General features: G+C 38.0%; 1 protein-coding gene across 1 annotated transcript in view; it reads left to right on the top strand.

Moving 5' to 3' along the window:
- The window catches only part of LOC306878460 (RNA-binding motif, single-stranded-interacting protein 3-like), a 136784-nt gene that overhangs the window by 69422 nt on the left and 45213 nt on the right, over positions 1 to 22149 (top strand). Inside the window, exon 5 of the mRNA XM_079430844.1 lies at positions 21945 to 22102. Within this exon, the coding sequence (XP_079286970.1) occupies positions 21945 to 22102 (158 nt within the window). The remainder of the gene's footprint in view (positions 1 to 21944; positions 22103 to 22149) is intronic.

Raw genomic sequence — 22149 nt, 5'->3', positions numbered from 1 at the left:
ACCCGACGCTGCCGAGATAAAACTGGCCTGTTAAGCTCAGATCAATGTGTGTGTGTGTGTATGCGTGAGCGCGCATCTGCGCCCATTTGTGTCAATCTGAGGGAGAATGCATTAACATTTATAACTTGTGATGGTGGCCTTGATAGTGAGACAGAGCTGACACACACTCTGACACACACGAGTCCCCGCTGGCCTCTCGGCGCACTGCGCTGTCACACACACCCCCATTAGCATGGCGGCTAACCGCTCCTCTGCATCCATTAGAATAAATGTGTGTTAATGGATATGCTTCAGCTGCCAGTGGCTGATTAGAATAAATGTGCTTCATACAAAGCTGAAGCAGATGAACGTTCACACCCCAGTTTTAACCTGACACACCTGAAGCTGCCCACAGAGGACCAGCTAAACACATACTTAAGATGCTGGCACATGACACTGGAAGCCTCCAACATTGCTTGGACGCAATATGTTTTAAATATTAATTATAATTACAAATGAATGAAGAATCTTTAAAAATGTATATTTAAAAATGGAAAAATGTGATCATTTTATGTATGAATGCAGTGGTAAGTTAATATATAGTTACATAAACAGTAGATGGCTGGCCAATAAAGAAATTAAAGTAGAATTATCAGGAGAGCTGAAATGTAAGAAGCTACAAAAGAGAAAGCATCTTCACATATGAGTGATATTTTAAGATCAAAACACACAGCCAAATATAACAACCTTTTTATTTTATTTTGTATTTTGATTTGTTTTATTTTATTTTATTTGTCTAAAGATAGTACAAGTTTCTTAGGGACTGGGTTAACCTTTAGTGATTATAATTTTCTTTGTACAACAGCAACCCAATGAATTTCCCTAATGTTAGGCTTGTACGTTGTAATATTTATCAATAAATAATGTAGGGCAGGACCTGAAAGGCTAGGCGATGATATTACTGGATAATATTATTTCTTCCTGCCATGCAGCCTTGGTTGCGTCAGCAAAAATGTTGTTTCAGAGGCGGAGAAAGCTTTTACATTTTAATGAAAGATTATAAAAACATTTATCTTCAGAATAACCTGCAGTAATGCATCATACACAATAAAAGTAGGGCCATTTGTTAATGAAGTAAAGAGGGTCTACTTTGATTTGCCTTGAAAAGCATGGCATGCCTTCATAATAAAGTGTTTTTTGAGTGTATATTGATATATTCAGGTGACATTGAAGGATGTTGGATGAGTTTATGAGCTTAAATGTGTGCACTTGAGCATATGTGGAGTGGTTGATGTGTTTGCATTCGTGTGTGTGAGTGTGCTTGCCTGAGTTTGTTGGGCATTTTTATTGTATGTGTTAGGGGAGTTGTATTAGCATGTGTTGTCCTTGGACAGGGTGTTGAATGGGGTGTGGGGTGGATGGTAATGAGGCTGAATTCATTGGGCTCTGTGGTGATCTGAGTCCATTTGGCGGCGGTGCCGTCCGCTTTTCGCTGACTCGCTCAGCCTCACCTCTCAAAAGAACTTCTAAATAACCTTGTGCTGTCGAACCCTTACCAGCCCTGCTGAGAAACACAGGACCAGAGAGAGAAAGGGAGAGAGAGAGACTGCAAACACAGTCAGGAACACACAGGGACAAAAACACACAGTTTGTGTGCACAAACGTACAAGAAGAGACAAGTACATACTACATTCCTGTACATACATAGATAGCAATCTATGTCTACACATGTAGCAATTCTCAGTGAATACCATTATTCTTACAGAGTCATCGGTCATTGATTCTGATTCTATGTAAATTAAGCCTAACTGTTCTTGTTTCATTTTTACAGTTTTTTACAATCATTTTTGCACTAATAACAGAACCTTCATGTCATTTTTCAAAACTCTAGACACAAAACTCAAAACCGTCATTATTTGTAACACAAGCTGTCCAATGTTCAAAACTTTACATATTGTGTTCATATCTTTAAAGAAGCCTTGCATTTGCAGAAGCATTGGTTAAAAATACTCATTTATTATGAAATATCATAGGAACATTACCCATTGTGTCATTGTTTAGTTGTTAGTACAATCATTAAATATAGTTGTTCAAAACACATGATGCAGCTTTCATTATGGTTCTGCAAATTCATATATCATTGTAATAGACTAGAGAGAAAAGTACAGACACTGGAATCATTAAACATTTGAAAATTATTGATGAAATAATCAACTCACAACAGGTTAAAAAAAAAATTTAATAAGAAAAAAATTGATTAGAAAAGTCACAGTTCCTCACTGCTCTTCTATGTTTTTATCAACCCTGTTTTGTGGATTTGGCCACAGGTTCTCATCCACATCATAATGGATGTTTTCATTATGGAAAAAAAAAATTCTGGCATGGCAAATCCAGGCCTGACATTGCTCTCCTCCTGTGATGTCATTGCACGCATCATCCATGGCCTGGAGAAGAGTGACTTGTTTGTGAGGAGCCTATTGATAGTTTTCACGTGATGTCACGCCCTTATAGGAACGCCCACCTGGCGGGCAAAACGCAGATATTAAAAGGCGAGATTCAGTGGACAACTTATTGATGATGTATATTTTGTACAGGCAAGAAGATGAAGCCAGAATATAAACGCAATGTGCAAAGTTTCACATTAAATTGCTTCCCATAGAAAACCATTAGAAGGAAAACACTGACTGCATTCAAATTCCGGCCTCAACTGCTTGCCTATGTAAACTATGCATCATTAATATGGTGATTACTGAATTTGATATTTTAATATTACTGTTTTAATATATATTAAGGCACTTTAAGTGTTTTTACAACATTTTGTCACACTGTTTATGATTGAAATATTGCCACGGGTGCTTAATATGGATGGCAAATGGCCAAAACTTGCATTTTGTTCATAAATACCTTTGTTTTATTCTTTTGAGAGGTGATCTAAATATTTGTGGCTGGGAAACAGATGGAAAATTGACAGGCTTGTGCTGCAGTTCTATGGATCTTTTGCCCTCCAAGTCTTCGAGCTGGTCACGTGACTGAAAACTATTAATTGTAAACCTTCTACCTCCATGTGGAGAAAAACTCCTCAGTCTGGTTACAGTAAGGAAAGGGGAGTATGGGGGTAAATACAAGGTTATAAACTGTGGATGGGCCTGAAACCATGATTGCTCTCAGTGCTGTTGTTAGGCAATTCTGGGCCCATTGCACTGATTTTGCTATGGGGCCCCTTAAAATCACATTCAGTGTGGGGGGTGGTCGGGCCCCACAGAGAACATCGTTCTGGGCCCGCTGGGCTCTCAACCTCTCCTCCATCTCTTGGCAGGGTTAAAGCCTGCCTCATCTAAAAATATGATTCGTTTTCATCAGCTTCCAGCTCTATCACCCTATAAAAAGACAATTACTGTAGGAAAAACAAATACTGATAACACTGATATAGAATTAAAAAATATATATATTCTTCCAACAACAGGCATCTTGAAACTGATCATACCTGAACATACTCAGTCCTCAGTTGCTTCATTTTCGTAATGTTGTTCATAATTTTCCATAAAACTATGCTTCAAGAGTAATGCAACAGTAATGTAGCATTTTGATCAGTTGTAGCAATTGATAGTTAGATCATTGTAATGAAATGAATAGACACTCAATTCAGATGTAATAAGTGAGTTACATTTTGAAATAGTAATACTTTGATGTGAAGCTGTGTCATTTTGAACCAGTGGTTTTAGTTCAATGAACAAAAGATCTTTGGTTTATGTGTATTGTATCCAAGCATTTGGAAAACGTGTTAAGTGTTTTCAAAAAAAGATTGCATTTTGATCTTCAGTTGTGAATTATGTATCTAGAGTTTTGAAAAATGACATGAAGGTTCTGTTATTGGTGCAAAAATGATTGTAAAAAACTGTAATATCTATCTATCTATCTATCTATCTATCTATCTATCTATCTATCTATCTATCTATCTATCTATCTATCTATCTATCTATCTATCTATCTTTTCATCATTCTTGAATTCTATCTATTATTCTCTCATTCTGTCTTGCCTGTCTGAGCTGAGCTGAGCTATTAAATACAAATAAACTCTAAATCAAGATATGGTCTTGTGCTAAATAATTATAATCTGAATGTGGTGTGTGAGCTGGGGCTATTTTCGGTCTGTATTCTCCTCTACTTAATAGTAGTAGTTGTAATAATGATCATTATTATTATTATTCAGTATTATTATGATTGGCTGACAGATTTTCTTATTTTTAGCTTTGGGAATTTGGGGTTTTTGATTTCATTATAGTTTTAGACCTTTTGCCAAAATGTTTAAGTTTTTGCAAAGAGCCTTAAGTTAACGAAATCTCCACAACACAGTGGAAACAAACCGCAACTCAACGAAATTACCACAACAAATTGGATATAAGCCACAACACAACAAAATTAGCACAACACAACAGAAACAAGCCGCAACGCAACTAAATTAGCATAACACAATGGAAACAAGCCATAACAAAACAAACTTAGCACAACACAGTGGAACCAAACCACAATGCAACAATATTAGCACAACACAATGGAAACAAGCCAAAACACAACAAAATTAGTACAACACAGTGGAAACAACCCACAACACAACAGCAATTAGCCACAATGCAATGAAATTAACACAATGAAAACAATATGTGACACAATGGAAACAAGCCACAACACAACAAAATTAGCACAACACAATGGAAACAAGGCACAACGCAACAAATTTAGCACAAAACAATGGAAACAAGCTGCAACACAATGGAAACAAGTCATAACACAACAAAATTAGTACAACACAGAGGAAACAAACCGCAATGCAACAAAATTAGCACAACACAACGGAAACAAGCCAAAACACAACAAAATTAGTACAACACAGTGGAAACAAACCGCAATGCAACAAAATTAGCACAACACAACAGAAACAAGTAGTGCACAACACAACAAAATCTCCACAGCACAATGAAATTAGGCCTATGTATTGTGTTGTGGCAGTTTTGTTGTGTTGTGGCGATTTCATTGTGTTGTGGAGATTTCGTTGTGTTGTGCACTACTGAGCCACCGTACAGATCACACTAAAGTCAATTTCAAAATAAGCAGCTTTCTTTTGGTCAGTGTGTCATATGACCAATTTGAACCTGTTGTGAAATCTGCATGGGGAATCTTTTGCCCGAACAAAATATTCCTAAAATGTGACTGCACTTTTATAGCATACCACAGTAAAAGAACCAGATAAAATTTCCGTGTTCTAGTTTTACTAACAATAAAATGTGCATTGAATTTTCTAGAAAAGTGTGAACATCACATGCAAACAAGATTTGAGTTTAAATGGAAGGACAGAACATTGCACTGGCCTCTCTCTTTCTCCCTCACTGTTCCTCTCTCACGCTCTCTCTTCCCCCCCTGCTTTGATCACCTTGCCACAGAGAGAGTAAGAGCCCTTTCTCTCTGCTGAGGTTAATCCTTCCGGTTTGCACACAGAAATAACCATGGCAACAGGTTATCTTTTTGCGGAGCATCACCCGACGGATAATTGATCAGACTAGAGTGGAGGCAGGTATTCTTTTCTCCCTTAACCTCTCTGGTCATTAATGAGACACAGCACACACATACACACACACACAAAAACGCACACCGACACCCTTGACCTTGGCATTTTAACAGGAACCCATGAAAGGCAACATGTAGTGAATAGAAAGTAGAGGTAGGACACCCCTGTGTTTGTGAAAACCCCTCACGTCCCACAGGACGCACTTCAGAACAATGTCTCCCATGGGCAGTAACCCTCTCCCCGCCCTGATCGCTAGGCTTTCAGAGGCCGGATGTGTTCTGCATATGCTAGCGTAACAGCACACACAAGTGCCATAAACTTTATGAATTTACCTCTAGGCAAATGGCCGTTCTTATGTAGCCAACAACAGTGAACAATCTTGATGACGCCATTATCCATATGGCTATATGAGCTTGTGGATGTCATGTGAGTTTTGAGTGTGATTTGCAGTAGATAGGCTTTTTAAACACACAAGGAATATTCAAGGAAATGTTAGAGATTCAGTGACTTCTAAAGAGTAACTAGTTTCATTCTTAAATTATTTGGTGTTTCTGAATGAATCGATTCAGTTTTTATGTGTATTTGAAGATGTTATAGGCATTTCCAAATCAACCGAACTTCGTAGTGTGTTGTAAACAGTGATGTACTTTGTGATTCTGAACACATCTCATCCAACCCAGAGCATGATGTTTATATGGCTGAGCCCTACAGATGTTTAAACTACTCCTCACAAGAGTCTGAATATGTTTTGCATTCAGAGGAACCTAAATGCAATAAGCGTTATGAACAGACACAGATAAATGGTTATTCATATGTAGCTATTGTTGACATTGCTTGTGCAAGCTCAATGATGCTATTATCCATATGTCCATATGAGCTTTAAGCTTAAGAATTCATTGTACATGTGAGGAATATTCCATACTTTAAGACATAATGTATGTTTCATTGGTCTTCACATCTAAATTACTATCTCACAGTTACATCTTTTGAAAAGACCACCGTATCCAGAGCATGATGTTTATACAAGCAAGCCATACAGTCTTCTGGGACAGTCTGCAGTCCGATGCGAACTCGACACCTCTTTTATTGAGTTTTTCACGGGTAACTTCCAAACCTGTAGAGATGTCGTAGCAGACTCGAGACTCCATTGGCTGGAAATGCATTGACTGCGATTGTCTTTTTCTCTCCACCTCACTCTATCATGTTCTTTCTCACTCATGTCGTTCCCTCTTTCCTTCTCAAAAAACGTTCATTATTAATTTTTACCCTCATATCTCAAAAAGTGCTTTTCAGTCATAATCCACCAGACTCTTTGGTTATTGCATTTATTTAATGAAAAAATACAGGCGCCCTGGAAGACACAGAGTTACCGAGAGTGTGCTCATGTGGGTATGTGTGTGTTTATATAAGAGAGAGACAGAAAGAGACAGGAATAAGGAGGATAGTGAATTCTTTTCACCGTCCACGGTGGAGGCCGAAGTTATTAAGTGTAGCGATGGAGTGGAACTTGAGGCTGTGTTCCTTTGGCTCTGGGCTTCTTATTAAAGCAGCAGAGATTGAGGCGATTTCACACAGATCTTTCTCTCTCCCTTTGTTTTTTTTTTTCTCCCCCCACTTTCCTCCCTCGCCAAGTCCCGAATCGCAGACCAATCAGAGAACTTCGCTTCCTGCGAGTGAAAGAAAATATATCCTCTGCGCTCCGGCACGATCCAAGGGTCTTTGAGTTTGACTACAAAAATCCTTCACCTGAAGTGACCTTATTGAATACTAGAACAAACAACGCAGTCAATGGCTGGCAACATTTAGTCCGCTAGCGTGTGCTAATGGTGCTGTTTTAGGGAGCGATCTCTGAGAATCTCATTTCATCTTATTCTTGGCCCCACATCACGAGAGCATCGGCGGTCCGCTGAGAACAGACATCTTCAACTCGGTCTGTATACGTGCCAGTATGTCGTATGATAGCAATCTGTCCGCGTGAAGTGATCTCCGCTGTTCTTTCTGAGTCCTTGCTCGTTCGCTCGCTTACTCCTTCCCTCCCTCCCTTTCAGGGTGCCAGCCACCCCCCCACCATCTCTCCACTAATGAGTCCCTCTGGACAGGCATAAAAAGGTTCTCTCATCAGCCATCTTGGAGATGATTGAGGCTTCAAAGAGCCTCCCAAGACATTAGCATAACAAGGCTACCTGCAGATGCTGGCAGTGCCAGAGACCCCGAGATAGAGACAGCTCTCCTCTTTTACCTAGACAGCATGAATCATTTAACGTCCCGGGCAAGCAGAGTCTCGGCTTGTGTCCAGGTGTCAGGCTCGCCGCTCGAGTGGCCCTTTCTTTCCCTGAAAGTCCCTTGTGCTGTTGGCGAGTTAGCAACGATTTACAAACTTTACCTGAGATTAAAGGAAAATTACTTTTTCTTTTCAATTACAGAACTGTAATTCTGCAACTTTTAAGTGGATTTGTGTACGTTTGAGTTTAGAAATGAAGAACAAAGAGAAAATAATTTTTCATATATTGATGTTTTTCAAAAACTTTATTTGACAATAATAATTGATGTTGAAGGGGCCTTTTGTCCTCCATCCTGCTGGAATATTTATTTGACAATAATAATTGATGTTGAAGGGGCCTTTTGTCCTCCATCCTGCTGGAATATATGGCCCTTTCTAAAAAAGTAGGTACTATTTTTTTAACAAATGGTCAGTGAATGAAGGTGCTTCATTGACATCAAGATATTTACTAGTATTTACTATTTATGAATATATATATATATACACTCACCGGCCACTTTATTAGGTGCATCTGTTCAATTGCTTGGTAACACAAATTGCTAATCAGCCAATCACAAGGTAGCAACTCAATGCATTTAGGCATCTAGATGTGGTGAAGACGACTTGCTGAAGTTCAAACCGAGCATCAGAACGGGGAAGAAAGGGGATTTAAGTGACGAACGTGGAATGGTTGTTTGTGCCAGACGGGCTGGTCTGAGTATTTCAAAAACTGCTGATCTACTGGGATTTTCATGCACAACCATCTCTAGGGTTTACAGAGAATATCCAGTGAGCGGCAGTTGTGTGGATAAAAATGCCTTGTTGACATCAGAGGTTAGAGAAGAATGGGCAGACTGGTTAGAGATGATAGAAAGGCAACAGTAACTCAAATAACCACTCGTTACAACCAAGGTATGCAGAATACCATCTCTGAACGCACAACACGTCGAACCCTGAAGCAGATGGACTACAGCAGCAGAAGACCACACTGGGTGCCGCTCCTGTCAGCTAAGAACAGGGAGGCTACAATTCGCACAAGCTCACCAAAATTGGACAAAAGAAGATTGGAAAAACGTTGCCTGGTCTGATGAGTCTCGATTTCTGCTGCGATATTCAGATGGTAGGGTCAGAATTTGGCGTAAAGAACATGAAAGCATGGATCCTGCCTTGTCTCAACGGTTCAGGCTGGTGGTGGTGGTGTAATGGTGTGGGGAATAAGTTCTTGGCACACTTTGGGCCCCTTAGTACCAATTGAGCATCGTTTCAACGCCACAGCCTACCTGAGTATTGTTGCTGACCATGTCCATCCCTTTATGACTACAGTGTACCCATCTTCTGATGACTACTTCCAGCAGGATAATGCACCATGTCACAAAGCTCAAATCATCTCAGACTGGTTTCTTGAACATGACAATGAGTTCACTGTACTCAAATGGCCTCCACAGTCACCAGATCTCAATCCAATAGAGCACCTTTGGGATGTGGTGGAACGGGAGATTGGCATCATGGATGTGCAGCCGACAAATCTGCAGCAACTGAGTGATGCTATCATGTCAATATGGACCTAAATCTCTGAGGAATGTTTCCAACACCTTGTTGAATCTATGCCACGAATAATTAAGGCAGTTTTGAAGGCAAAAGGGGGTCCAACCCGGAACTAGCAAGGTGTACCTAATAAATATATATATTAGATTATTTTCGTCTTACAATTTATGTAAAAATTTGATTCAATTATTTAAATATTCTAAAACCATGCTAATGTGGTCTGAAATTGTATGCCAATTTTTGTGTCACTATTTTAGAGTTTTTTGTAGTGGAGTGTTATGTAGTAACAGAGTTGTGTTTTTATTTTTTGGTCTTTAAAACTCAACAGTTTGACAAAGTTGACTTAATTGCTGGATAAAGTTGACAAGTTCAGTTCAGTTCATTTTAAAAAACTTATGAATTGGTGTACATACAATTGCAGTAAAAATACTGAATCGCATCACATCACATTGCATCCGACACTAACACATCCTCAGGTGTACGTTCCTGTTTTGCTTAGCCACGCGCCTTCACTTTAAGAGCCTTTGCTTCCTGCTGTATTACATTTACAGATAAAATCAGCCGCTCATTTACTAAGCCTCTAAAGGTGTGGGGCTCAAGGGATTTGGCGCTCTGTTACTCTGTCGATCACAGGGAGAACACTGGGAAATTGACTTGAGTCAATCTTTGTGTAATTAGAATCATTTAAGGCTGATCTGAGACCAGTTGCATTTAAAAAAAAAATTTTGCTGGCATATGTTCCAGACACTGTATGCAGTCGCCATTTAATTGGGATATATTGTACTACTATAAAAACATAAGTATGGCACCTAGCAGCCAAGACTATACTTGAAATAGGGTTTTTACAGTGTAGCTTTCTCTGAATGTGAGAACTGTTCTCATAATTGCTTGGTTTCTGTCGGTTCTGTGATCTGAATAGCTCTTCAGAGGCTGCTGACCTTTATTTCGAAGTGCCAAAGGCAATTCAGTCACTGTTACACTATCTATAACTTGAACAGAGTTCGCCAAGGCTTTACGTTATTTGCGAAGCATGCTTGGAACAAGGCGTCCGGCCAGATGCTTCTCTCATGTTGTTTCAGTCACGGATCGGATAAGAAGGGTCCGCAGAGAGTGCGGTTCCCCAGCAGACGCCCTCCTTGCCCCGGTCCGAGCCAGGCTGCCTCTTCCACTCCTCCCACCAGCTGATGTGGTGTGGAAAAGTCCTGTCGCCTCACGGCCCAGTCTGCATTCCTGCCCAATTACATCCAGACCCAGCTGACTTCCATTAGACTTGATCACAGCCCAGAGACGAGGAGGAGGGGGGTGTTTGGGATGTCGTGAGTATGTGTAGTAGAAGTTGTGAGTCAGAGCAGTGGTGACAGGTTCACTAGCTGTATGAGCTCACAACAACCATAACAAAACCTTTAAAGACACCGTTTCGCTTTTTGGCAACTTTTTGGGATGCTGGGATAGGAAATAATATCGTATTATGAGCTTGTGATGTCATGTGTAGTAATTTCAAAGCCACATGAGACAGTATGAGATCAGAGTGGAACCCGGCACCACACATGGGAGAAGTGAGGGTGAAATAAAAAAAAAAAAGTTCATCATCAATAAGAACAGTTGTATTAATAATATTGTATTTTATTGCAATTTATTAATATCTATCTATCTATCTAACATTATTTGAGTATTTTATAATATAAATAATTAATAAACACTTTATTTTATTTATTTTTATTTATATATTTATTTTATTGGGTATGAATCAGATATCAATGACATACTGTAGTTGCATTATTTTAAAGGAATAGTTCACCCAAAAATGAAAATGCTGTCATTAATGACTTACTTTAATGTCGTTCCAAACTCATAAGACCTTCGTCCATCTTTGGAAGACAAATGAAGATATTTTTGATTAAATCCGAGAGCTTTCGCATAGACAGCAAAGAAACTGACACGTTCAATGCCTAGAAATGTAGTAAGAACATTGATAAAATAGTCCACGTGACATCAATGGTTTAATCTTAATTTTACAAAAATAACAGGGGAAAAAATACAAAAATAATTTATTCAAAACTTTCTTCTCTTCCACGTCAGACTTCACGACAGTACCACTATTCTATTGTCTATTGTTTATTCAGAGATAATTCTACTTTCTACAGGTTAGCATCTACCTGCATCCTATTCTTTTTGCATTTTTAGATTTTCATTAAGACATTATTTAGTATGTTTATTAAGCTGCTTTCCTCGCGGGGGCCATTAGCTGCTGTTGGTGATTTTCAGGTTTTACTATCCTTGTGTGTGTGGGGGGGGGGCATTTCCACACACACACACAATCCCGTATGTTTTTTTCACAGTGGCTCTGGAGACTTTCACAGTCAGAAACTGAGAAAATAGAAAAATCTCAATAGCACAATTCCCAAAAATAATCCTTTCTGTAAGAAAAACCTATGATTCGCTTTAGGAAATCATTTCATTTAGTTCTCCTGAACAAGCATTGCTTTTTTTCTTGCCGGTGTCCCAGTAATACATCAAATAAACGGGTTCCCAGGGTCTCGTTTTTTAAATGTTCCCACATCTGTTCGCCAAGATGCCGCTGCTAAAGCCGCTTTCTGATGCAGTCCCTCACCCAGAGCTGTCAGAATGATTTCTGCCTGTTCTCGCTCTCCCCTCTATCTCTACTACTCTCTTTTTTTATTTTTCTGGAAACATTTAGGGCATATTTTTAATGCTGAGCCTTATCCATGCTGCGGTTCAGTATAGGGTCAAACATAGTCATATGCGCGTTATGTAGAACCACTTCTTGCTGGTAGCTCATAAAATAGCCACCCCGCATTCAAATCTGTTCTTTCTTACCATTTTATATCAGGGGTTTCAGACCTGAAGTCTGTTCCAAAACCTAGTGAGCCTTTACTGCCTACACAAGCAGCTGCCTTCTACAGCAGCATCCTAACTTAAATGAAATTACATTATTTAATTATTAAGGTTGAAAGAATAAGAATAAAATCATAATAATTATAATAAATGGCAATAGATTATAGCCTTTGGTTTGTAATTAATTTATTTTAAATTTGTATTTATGTTTATTTTATTATAATCATTAATTATTAAAAATAATGTGTGTGTGTGGGGGGGGGGGGTATTATGGCTATTAATATATGAATATATTAAATATGATGTCAATTTATTTAATCTTGTTAAAATGACTTAAATTATTTAAGGGATAGCTTACCTAAAAATGCTGTCATCATTCACTCACCCTCATGTTGTTCCAAACCTGTATACATTTATTTTGTTTCTGTTGAACACAAAAGAAGATATTTTGAAGAATGTTTGTAATCAGACATTTGCTGGTTGCCATTGACTTCCATAGTATTTTTTTGTAAATAAATTGTACTTTTCAGTATTAAATTAATAGATTTTTTAAATAATTTTTATTATAATTTTTTTGCTTTTATTTAAAGCAATTTGTCCTGTTTTATTATCCGTATTGTTGCTCATTGGAGTGCATTCTGAGATGGCATTCTCTGCAAAGGATACCTGAGATGATGACTTTGGCGAAAACAAGAGACAGGACAAAAGCTAAGAAAAATTAGCTTACGTTTTGAAATGCCCTTCACATCAGGATTGCTCCTTTGATGTGTTAAAACACTGCTTACAGAGGCAGCTCACGGGTTTTTTGAACAGAGCGTTTAACATCGCTGTCCAGTCAGACACTAAACCATATGGTTACAAAGACACCAAATATCTGACGTTGTATCTTGCTGGTTTGACTGTTCTTTCTCTTTGTTTTGGTTTTGTTTTGTTTTTTCGAGATTGAGTTCTTTGAGATTGATTCAAGCTTTGCTGGCAGCCTGTGTTTGGTGCTACCCATAATTCACTGCTCTACCTCATGACAGACAGCACTGCTCTGGATCGGCTGCTATAGCTCTGTGATGGATTACTCCAGACTAAATGCATCGCTAAAGACGCACACACACAACCCTTTTGAATTGTTAACCAATTTTTGTGACGCAGGTTAAACACACAAACATGCACGGAGCACAACACACCTAATCTTTTATAAACATTATACACCAAATTACATGCACAAATTCATCACACAAATACACAGTGAGTCACACAAACAACAAATGTGGCCCCTCTGGTTGGGCCTCTTTAACAAGGTAATGCATCATAAATTCATTTGGCTACCAGTAAACATTGTTGAAAAATGAGAGTGATGGATGGGTGCCACGGGGAGGAGAGCCACGAGCTCCTGAGCCGCAGTGTGTGTATGTGTGAAAGACAGACTGCCGCTCTGTTCCTAAACCTAAGAAGCTTTTTAGGGCACCGTAGGCGCATTCCTGACGCAAAGTCTGTTCTGGTAGGTAGGGAACTTAATTATGCTGCCTTATAAGATATCTTCACTGTGTTTGAAACGACGTACTGTTCTAGCCTATATAGTATGTTAACTGTTTTATTTTTACTACATGGAAGCACTTGCTGTTTTCCAGTTGAAAGAAATAATGTTTTAAATTTATTTGTTGTATTTCTATAATATTATAGTATTCAATCATTTCAAATTTGGAATCATTTTATATTTTCACTTTTTTAATTTTGTAATTTTGTTATACAATTTTATTTTTTTTTATGGTTAAATAATAGCATTTATTTCATTTTAGTTTAATTTTTAGAAATTTATTTTTGTGCTTTTGTCATTTTTATTTTTTAAGTAATACCATTTAGGTTTAATTTATTTTTATTTCAGTTTTAGTGTTTATTTCCAGTTCGTATTTTTTTTTTAAATAAACTTTCTTATAGTTGATAAAGAAACATTTATATGTTTCTTTTTTTTTAAAGATTTTCATATAATAGTTTTATTTCAGCTTTATTTCAGTTAAGAAATATGTGTTTAATAGTTTTAACAATAATAACTGTGGCTGGCGCTAGCTTTAGCACATTTAGCCCCTTCAAAGGTTTAGTTTACACTGCAGGCTAAAGTGGCCCAAATTCGGCCCAAATTTTTTTGCCCAAATGTGACCCATATCTAATTTTCTTATGACAGTCTGAACAGCACAAATCCATTTTTTTCAAATCAGCCCCAGGCCACTTTCTTATGTGGTCCTAAATCGGAAACATATCCTATATTTTGCAATGAGACTTGAGCCATGTCGCATTTCATGCGATTTTTACGGCATTGAAATGTGACAGACGTCACAATTCTGCGCTGGAGGAGGCGGGAAAATTAAAATCACAATGGCAGACTTCATTATTTAGGCTCCGATTGCACATTAACTTAAAAATTGCTAAACACACGCCAACACGAGCAGGATCCATTTTTATTTCCACAAACACCTTGCGCTGCATCTGACGTCACGTCTTCTTCTGCGCATGCGGGTCACTTCAGGGCCGTATACGGTTCACACATGAGACTGATAGCAGTCTCATTTAAATGACAATGTGAACAACAGCGCAAAAAAATCTGAGCATTAAGACGTTAAGACACAGTGTGAACTAAGTCCAAATGGCATCAAAAGTGCAGAAGTGTGCAAAATGGGACATACCTTTTTTGTTTCCGCCACAGTAAGTCAGTATGTGATTAAATCAATCCCAAAATGCATTGCAATGAGCCCAGGAAAAATATCCAATATGGCAGACAAAGCAAAATAAATTGATTATTTTTACTCATTTAATACAGAAATGAATCCATAAAAATGACCGTTTTATCCTGACTAGTTTATAGAGCATGTATAAAACTGACAAATTTTTGATTAATATAATTATGCTTTTCAGATTATTGCACCATTCCTCTTACTGCATTGAGTTTTCTGTGCACTCCGCTTATGAAGTGCTATTTTCTAACAGATGTTGCCTATTTAGAGCGTTCCAAATCACTTATAAGGCTTCAGTTTCATTTAGACTGCTGCCTTATAAGGCAGCTGTCTATATAGGCAGTAGGCAGCTCACTAGGGTTTAAAACGGCGCTTGAAGTACTATATTGTGGATGATTGTACCGACATTGAGTCATACACATGTTTTCAGGTCATGGACTGCTAATCTTTATGGTGGTCATTTAGCTGTGGAGAGACCTTTGAGAGTGAGGGAATAAAAAAAAAAACCCTGCCAGAAAAACAGCAGGAGACGGAGAATAACAAGGCTGGAAAGTGTGATATCCCACCGCAGCGACTACGATGCTAGAGGAGACTTGCGTTTTCCATTTTGGGATTCAGCTGCGTTTGCACTGAAGACACTGACAGTCTCAGCACCTTTGCACCTTCAGGAACAATAAGACCTCACCTGGCGCACACACATGCTTTTTTTAATCCATATCTATGCATGTTGAAGGATGTGCCCACTTAAAATCCGCTCTTGTCTCTTCTTCTGGTAAAAACTCATAATTTCCACTTGCAGATGCAATTATCGCTGCCCATTTTTTTTTCTCTCCATCCTCTTAAAATGAGGAGCAGCAGCCCTGATGCGGTGATTAACTCTAAATTGCAACAGCTGTTGATGGCAACTCCAATTAAGACTGCAGGCATCAATTTAGTGGCAATCTATAGCATTAGTGAGGTTTCATCTTTTACCAGCCCTGTTAGCCACCCAATGGTGACAGAAGCCTGTCACTCAGGCCTGCAAATTACTCTGATTGGTCAGAGAATAGAGAGTAGGTTGCTGTAGGGTGGCCGTCATTTGACATGCTGGCTTTTGTGGTGCATGTGGTGTAGGGCAGTTTTGTAGTGAAAGATGTACGAACGCTATTGTTCGTTCTGTCCGTTGCCGTCTTTCCCAGAACTGAGCGATGGGGATTTCAGCAAGCATCTGTGAATGTCATACCAATCCACATCTCACCTAGACCTCTGTGTCTCCTTTCGGACAGCTCTGGCCCCGCTCAAAACGTCACGAAGCAGTCAGCACGCTCTGTTTAATTCTCTCTAACAGGAGCTCATCGAAAAAAGACCACGCTACATTCTCACAGCTACTGACAGAGGAACATGCCACTCTCGCTGATGGACCTATAAATAGTTTTTAAATGCTTAATGAACGTAACATAAATATTTAATAATATCTAAACCATTTGGAGCCCAGGAGTCTCGTTACGAACTTTATCTGCAGGAGAAGCGAAGTCAAGGGCGGAACCTTTCATGCAAACTAATACATCTGCCTGGACTGTCTATAGTACATCTGAGACAGGTGTCCAAGGTTCCCCGTGCTGTTGATGCTCTACTCTCAATATTTCTGTGCTTGGAATGGTCCGTGTTGCTGAAGCAGCACTTCAGAGTTTCAGCATTCCAGAGAGGAGAGATTAAACAGGGCTGGGAAGCGCACACACATTCCCACCGCCTGCATTACAACCAGAACTAACAGCCCAGCCAACGGGCCTGTGCTCAGCTGATTAGCCCATAGGGACAGAGTGCTCTAGTTGGAGCTCTGCCAGCGAAGGCCAAAGGGAGGGTTGGGAAAGAATATAAGGCCTAGAAGAACCATTAGGATGTTACAATGACGGTTGTTTAAAAACGAATGATAAAATCGATACCATCTTTCGATTAACACCATGGGGCCATATAAAGAGTCATTCGTCACTAAACCAGCCAGGTGATCAATTTCCATCTTATTCCCTCTCTTGAAATGATGCCTTTACACGATGCCTAAACATAGCCAGAAACTGAGAACTGGGTCTTATTCAGAACAGGTTTTATATAAAAATAAATAAATTAAAATAATAACATAATTTATAAATGATAATAATAAAAATATAAATGTATATTTTCATATAATAAAAATAAAAAACATTATATATTTGTATATATTATAAAACTAGTACAAAATAATAATAATGTAGTTTATACATAATACATTTATAAATATTTATAAATAATAATAATAAATATATAAATTGTCACTATATATATATATATATATATATATTGTTTTTATTTGTGTGTGTGTTTATACACACACTTTTTTTAAATAACAATGAAATCATTATGATGCCTAAACATAAGTGCTAGAAACGGAGAACTAGGTCTGTGATTTGACTCATTAGAGTGAATCAAATACTTATAGTACACACCAGAAGTGTTGGGAAGGTTACTACAGATTACAAGTTACCCTACTTAAAATGTAATAAGTTGTGTAACTTTTCAATTACTTTATTAAAGTAATGTAACTGATTACATTTGATTACTTTCTGATTGCTTTTCTAAATTTCTAATGTTTTCAACCTTACAGTAGTACTCAACACTGATAACTGTCAGACTTCGAAATCCTTCATCACTTGAATTAAGATTATAATATTAAAATTTTAAAGGAGACATTGGATGTAAAATATCTTCATTTGCATATAAATGTGTCTTAGCAGTGTGTGGACACAACCACCCTACAATGATGAATTTTTTTTTTTTCAATACCATGACTGAGGTGAGACCCTTGAGCAAGGCACCAAACCCCCAATTGTTCCCCGGGCGCCACAGCAATATATGCTACCCACTGCGCCGGGTGTGTGTTTACGGTGTGTGTGTGTGTGTGTGTGTTCACTGCTGTGTGTGTGCACTTGGATAGGCTAAACGCAGAGCACAAATTCCGAGTAAGGGTTACCATACTTGGCCACACGTCACTTTCACTAAATTCGTTTATGTCTGGCTGCGCAAATCATGCTTTCTGAATGATTGTAAAGCGCTTTGGGTGTACAGCAATACACAATAAAGCGCTATATAAATGCATCATTCATTCATTCATTCATTCAATGAGGGACAATTCAAGGCAGGTTTTGTTAAAAAGTTAAAACTCAAGGATGGAAAGTTAAACTTACTTCTTCTGGAGGAGCAGCTGGATCATGAACAATGGGTGTTCATGATCCAGCTGCTCCTCCAGAAGAAGTAAGTTTAACTTTTTATTTTTTATGATTATTTGCGAATCGCGTTTGCTCTTCCACAGAAGAGAGGGGCGGGGTGAGCAGAGCTCATTAGCATGTAAAGAGATATGCACCGAAACGAGACGCTGTGAACAGAGCTGTTTTTGTCAAGGTAAAAAGGGTGTTTTACGTGACCACTGAGACCGTTTCAAGAATACCCTAAAGAATCATACCAACTTATGGAAAATGGGCATCCGATGTCCCCTTTGAAACACAGCCACCACAAAATCAGACTTACTTTAAAATCATTCTGAGGTTAAATACAGATTTAAAATCATAACAAGAAATAGTTTAATAGCTATGATACTGTTTTTGAAATCAAATCTTTAATTTGTTGTTGCCCATCATCCACAACCAGTAAATGGTCTCATTTTGGATTTCAAAGGCAGACTCTAAAGAGCATAATTTGATCAATTCAGTTGCCCTCTTCTCCATGGCCTAGACAAACCACTTTTCATATACTGTAAGGTGAAAGGCATAAGAGCTTACATAGAGAGAAAAAAAGCACTGGAGACATTGTGTCCTCAGGTTATGACATATGTTCATTCATATGTTCATCTAACGTTTCAAAACACAACCCGAGGAACAAAAACATGGCCTTGTCCTCCACACTGAATCATTTTGGAAGCATACTGATACTTCAAGGTATATATCACACACACACCCAACTCTGTTTTCAGTCTTGTTCAGGGGCCCGAAGGAAGGGCTGGTGTTTTCATTTCATATTCATAAATCATTCATACATCTCACCACGTCCGTCCTTTAGAAAATCAGCCCCTCGTCTTTATATTGAGATTCCAAATGTGTTTTCCCATCCACATCACAAACGTAATCCCCCTGCCTGTCAGTCTTTCCTAGCTCTCAACTTTGACGAGAGTGACACATTTATGAGATATTTTCACTGAGCTCTTATTCTTTTGTATTTCTGAGGCTTCGGCTCTCTAATACAATTAAATAGATGTTTCAGATTGAGAATGAGGGTGGAGTCCAAACTGAAATGTTAACCCCTCGGCCTCTGGGAAGCGGGCAGCCCCTTTAAAGTGGCGGCACTGAAGGGATTTCCAGATTAAACTTGTTTTTAGAATTTAATTTAGAAACCTTAATTAAACTGTAAGTGCTTTACATAGAGATGTGAGGTCATTTCAACATGTACTGGTGTTACTCTGTCATTTTATTGACAATTGAAATGGAAATGTCAATATTTTTTTTTTCCCAGGAGAAAATTATAGGCTGATTCCAAAGTTTTGTCATTTTAATATTCGTAGGTGTTTTTTTGCTTTTTGTTTTTTACATTTTAATGGAGAGTTTGGGGTATGTCTCAAAAAACTGTCTCAAGTACTGCAGATACAGTAAAAACAGTAATATTGTGAAATACTGTTACTATTTAAAATAACTATTTTGTTTTAAATTAATTCATTCCTGTGATGCAAAGCTACATTTTGAGCATAATTACTCCAGTCTTCAGTGTCACACGATCCTTCAGAAATCATTCTAATATGCTGATTTGGTCAAGGAACATTTTCATTACAAATGTAACAGGTATAAAACAGTTGCTTAAATTTTTTCTTTTTCAAGATTGGTTGATGAACAGAAAGTTCACTTTTGATCAATTTAATGCATCTTTACTGTATAAAAGTGTTAATTTTCAAAAAGGAAGAAAGAAATTGAACCAGAACGTTTGCATCACAGGTTATTGATTTCAAGTCTATCTACATGTTAAAAACACAAGTGTGCGCTTTCATACAAATACCTGCAAATGTTTCTGTACCTGTCCCCTGCATGATAGTCATCCAAATGCATGAGTTTTATCACAGAGGAGCCTTACAAATTGTTCTTTTATGGATGTCACCCTGAGAAGCAATTACCTTCTGAATAGGGCTTTATATGCTGTTGTTTGTTTAAACTTTTTTATGATTAAATATTTTATTATTTCTTCTTATTTTTTAAATAATTAATTTAAAGCCAGTTTTATATAGCTGTCATTTTAAGCAGCTTTAAGAACATCCTTACAAACAGCGTTTGATGATTTTGCCACTTGAATTGCCCTGCGTGGGGTGTTCAATAACCCGTTTGGATCTCAGCCAGTGAATGAGAGCGTAGAGAACATCTGGTGTGTGAGGAGATATCATAAAGCAGCTACACTTTTAATCACTTTCACTTAATAAAAGAGTGATGGTCTCCTGCAGGGTCAGGCCTCACACATCACAAATGGTATATTTGCACACACGCACACTTGTCAGATAATTCCGTTACTCACCAGCAGGTCGCCATCATTCTCAGCTAGCCCACCAACACTTTCAGTTTTCACTTCTATTTCTCTCACTCTGTTTCTGTTAGAAATTCAAAGCCCAGCCGATGCAGTGGATAGTACACCTTTAAAAATGTCTTATTCATAGAATGTTTGCTTGTTTAATTAAATGCATATTAGCTAATAATGACAAATTACTTATTTATTGATTTCTATTTTAATATATTTCAGAATGTAATTTATTCCTGTGATGGAAAAGCTGAACCAGTCTTTAGTGTCACATGATCCTTCAGAAAGCATTCGAATTTGCAGATTTGGTGCCCCAAAAATGCTTATTATTATCAGTGTTAAAACCAGTTAAAACTGCTTAATATTTTTGTACAAACTGTGCTAAGAATTGCACTTATTGTACTGTATTAAAAGAACTGTAATAAACAAAATGCTTACTGTATTAAAAGAATTGCATTTATTTGAAATAGATCACTTTTGATTCATAATGTGCTGTCTAAAATATCCTTATATCAAATAATATAATACTTAAAATTATATCAACGTGTATTGAAATATCAAACGTTTTACAAGTTTGTGATCAAATTTAAGACATTACATTTTTATTTCAAGCTTTAATTTAGTAAATTTATGCAAAAATTTGGTGTGAAGTTTTTCTTTGCAAAAGTTTCCAGTTTTGTTCCAGAAATGTTTTGAATGCCATTTCCACCACATAATGCTATCAAACATTATTTGAGATTTTATAAAAATATAAACATTTATAAAAATTAAAATTGTCGTTGTAGAAAACAAACATGAAACATTTTTTTGCTTTACAGTGTATGCTTTTCCTCTGTGTATTTTAACCTGGGCTTCAAAGAGACAGATGCAGTATATTCTCTTAGTGTGCAGTGCTATAATGCTGCTCATTTTGGTCTTTGCACACACACATCTAAACCCCTTCAACAACCAGCATACAGTGTCTGTATCGTGTGCGCTATGCTCTCAGACCCCCATTAGCCAGCCTCACAGTGTCTCTAGAAGACACCATTAACACAACAATGGATTCCACCAGTGCGTGAATGAGAGACAGGTAGAGATGTACCAAGCTAAGGCCCTCCAGTATTTGGTAGTCTTCATTTACACAGCTTTCAACTTTAACAACTCACTCTTTCAGTCTCCTGTCCATCCTGGGTTTCTCATGTTGCCAATCGCAAAAGCAGCATGGAAGATCAGACCAAAATACCCCTAAGACGGTTGTAATCTCAGAAAGTTTTGTCTGAGACTCTTTGTAAACAAGGTATCCTCACCTGGCTGTGAGTCTTGCACACTCCTGGTCAGTTTCTATATCACTCAGAAGGCCATGTCCCATCTAAATGGGTGTTTTTTTGCAAACAGAGATTATACAGATCATTTGAAGTCTAAATATGTGTGACTACATGATGATTGACATTTCTGATGTTCGACTGTGTGTGTTCTCTCACAGCAACAGGAGCAGGACCCCACTAACCTGTATATCTCGAACCTCCCGGTTTCAATGGATGAACAAGAGCTGGAGAACATGCTGAAGCCCTTCGGACATGTTATCTCCACACGGATACTCCGAGACGCCAACGGGGTCAGCCGAGGGGTCGGCTTTGCCAGGTAACCTTGACACCCGACACTCTTTTTGGACCATGCAAGACTAGCCG

The sequence above is a fragment of the Barbus barbus genome, assembly GCF_936440315.1.
Source record: "Barbus barbus genome assembly, chromosome: 12".
NCBI classification, from domain to species: domain Eukaryota; kingdom Metazoa; phylum Chordata; class Actinopteri; order Cypriniformes; family Cyprinidae; genus Barbus; species Barbus barbus.
Note: the sequence above shows the minus strand (reverse complement) of the source record. Positions and strands in the feature narration are given on the sequence as shown.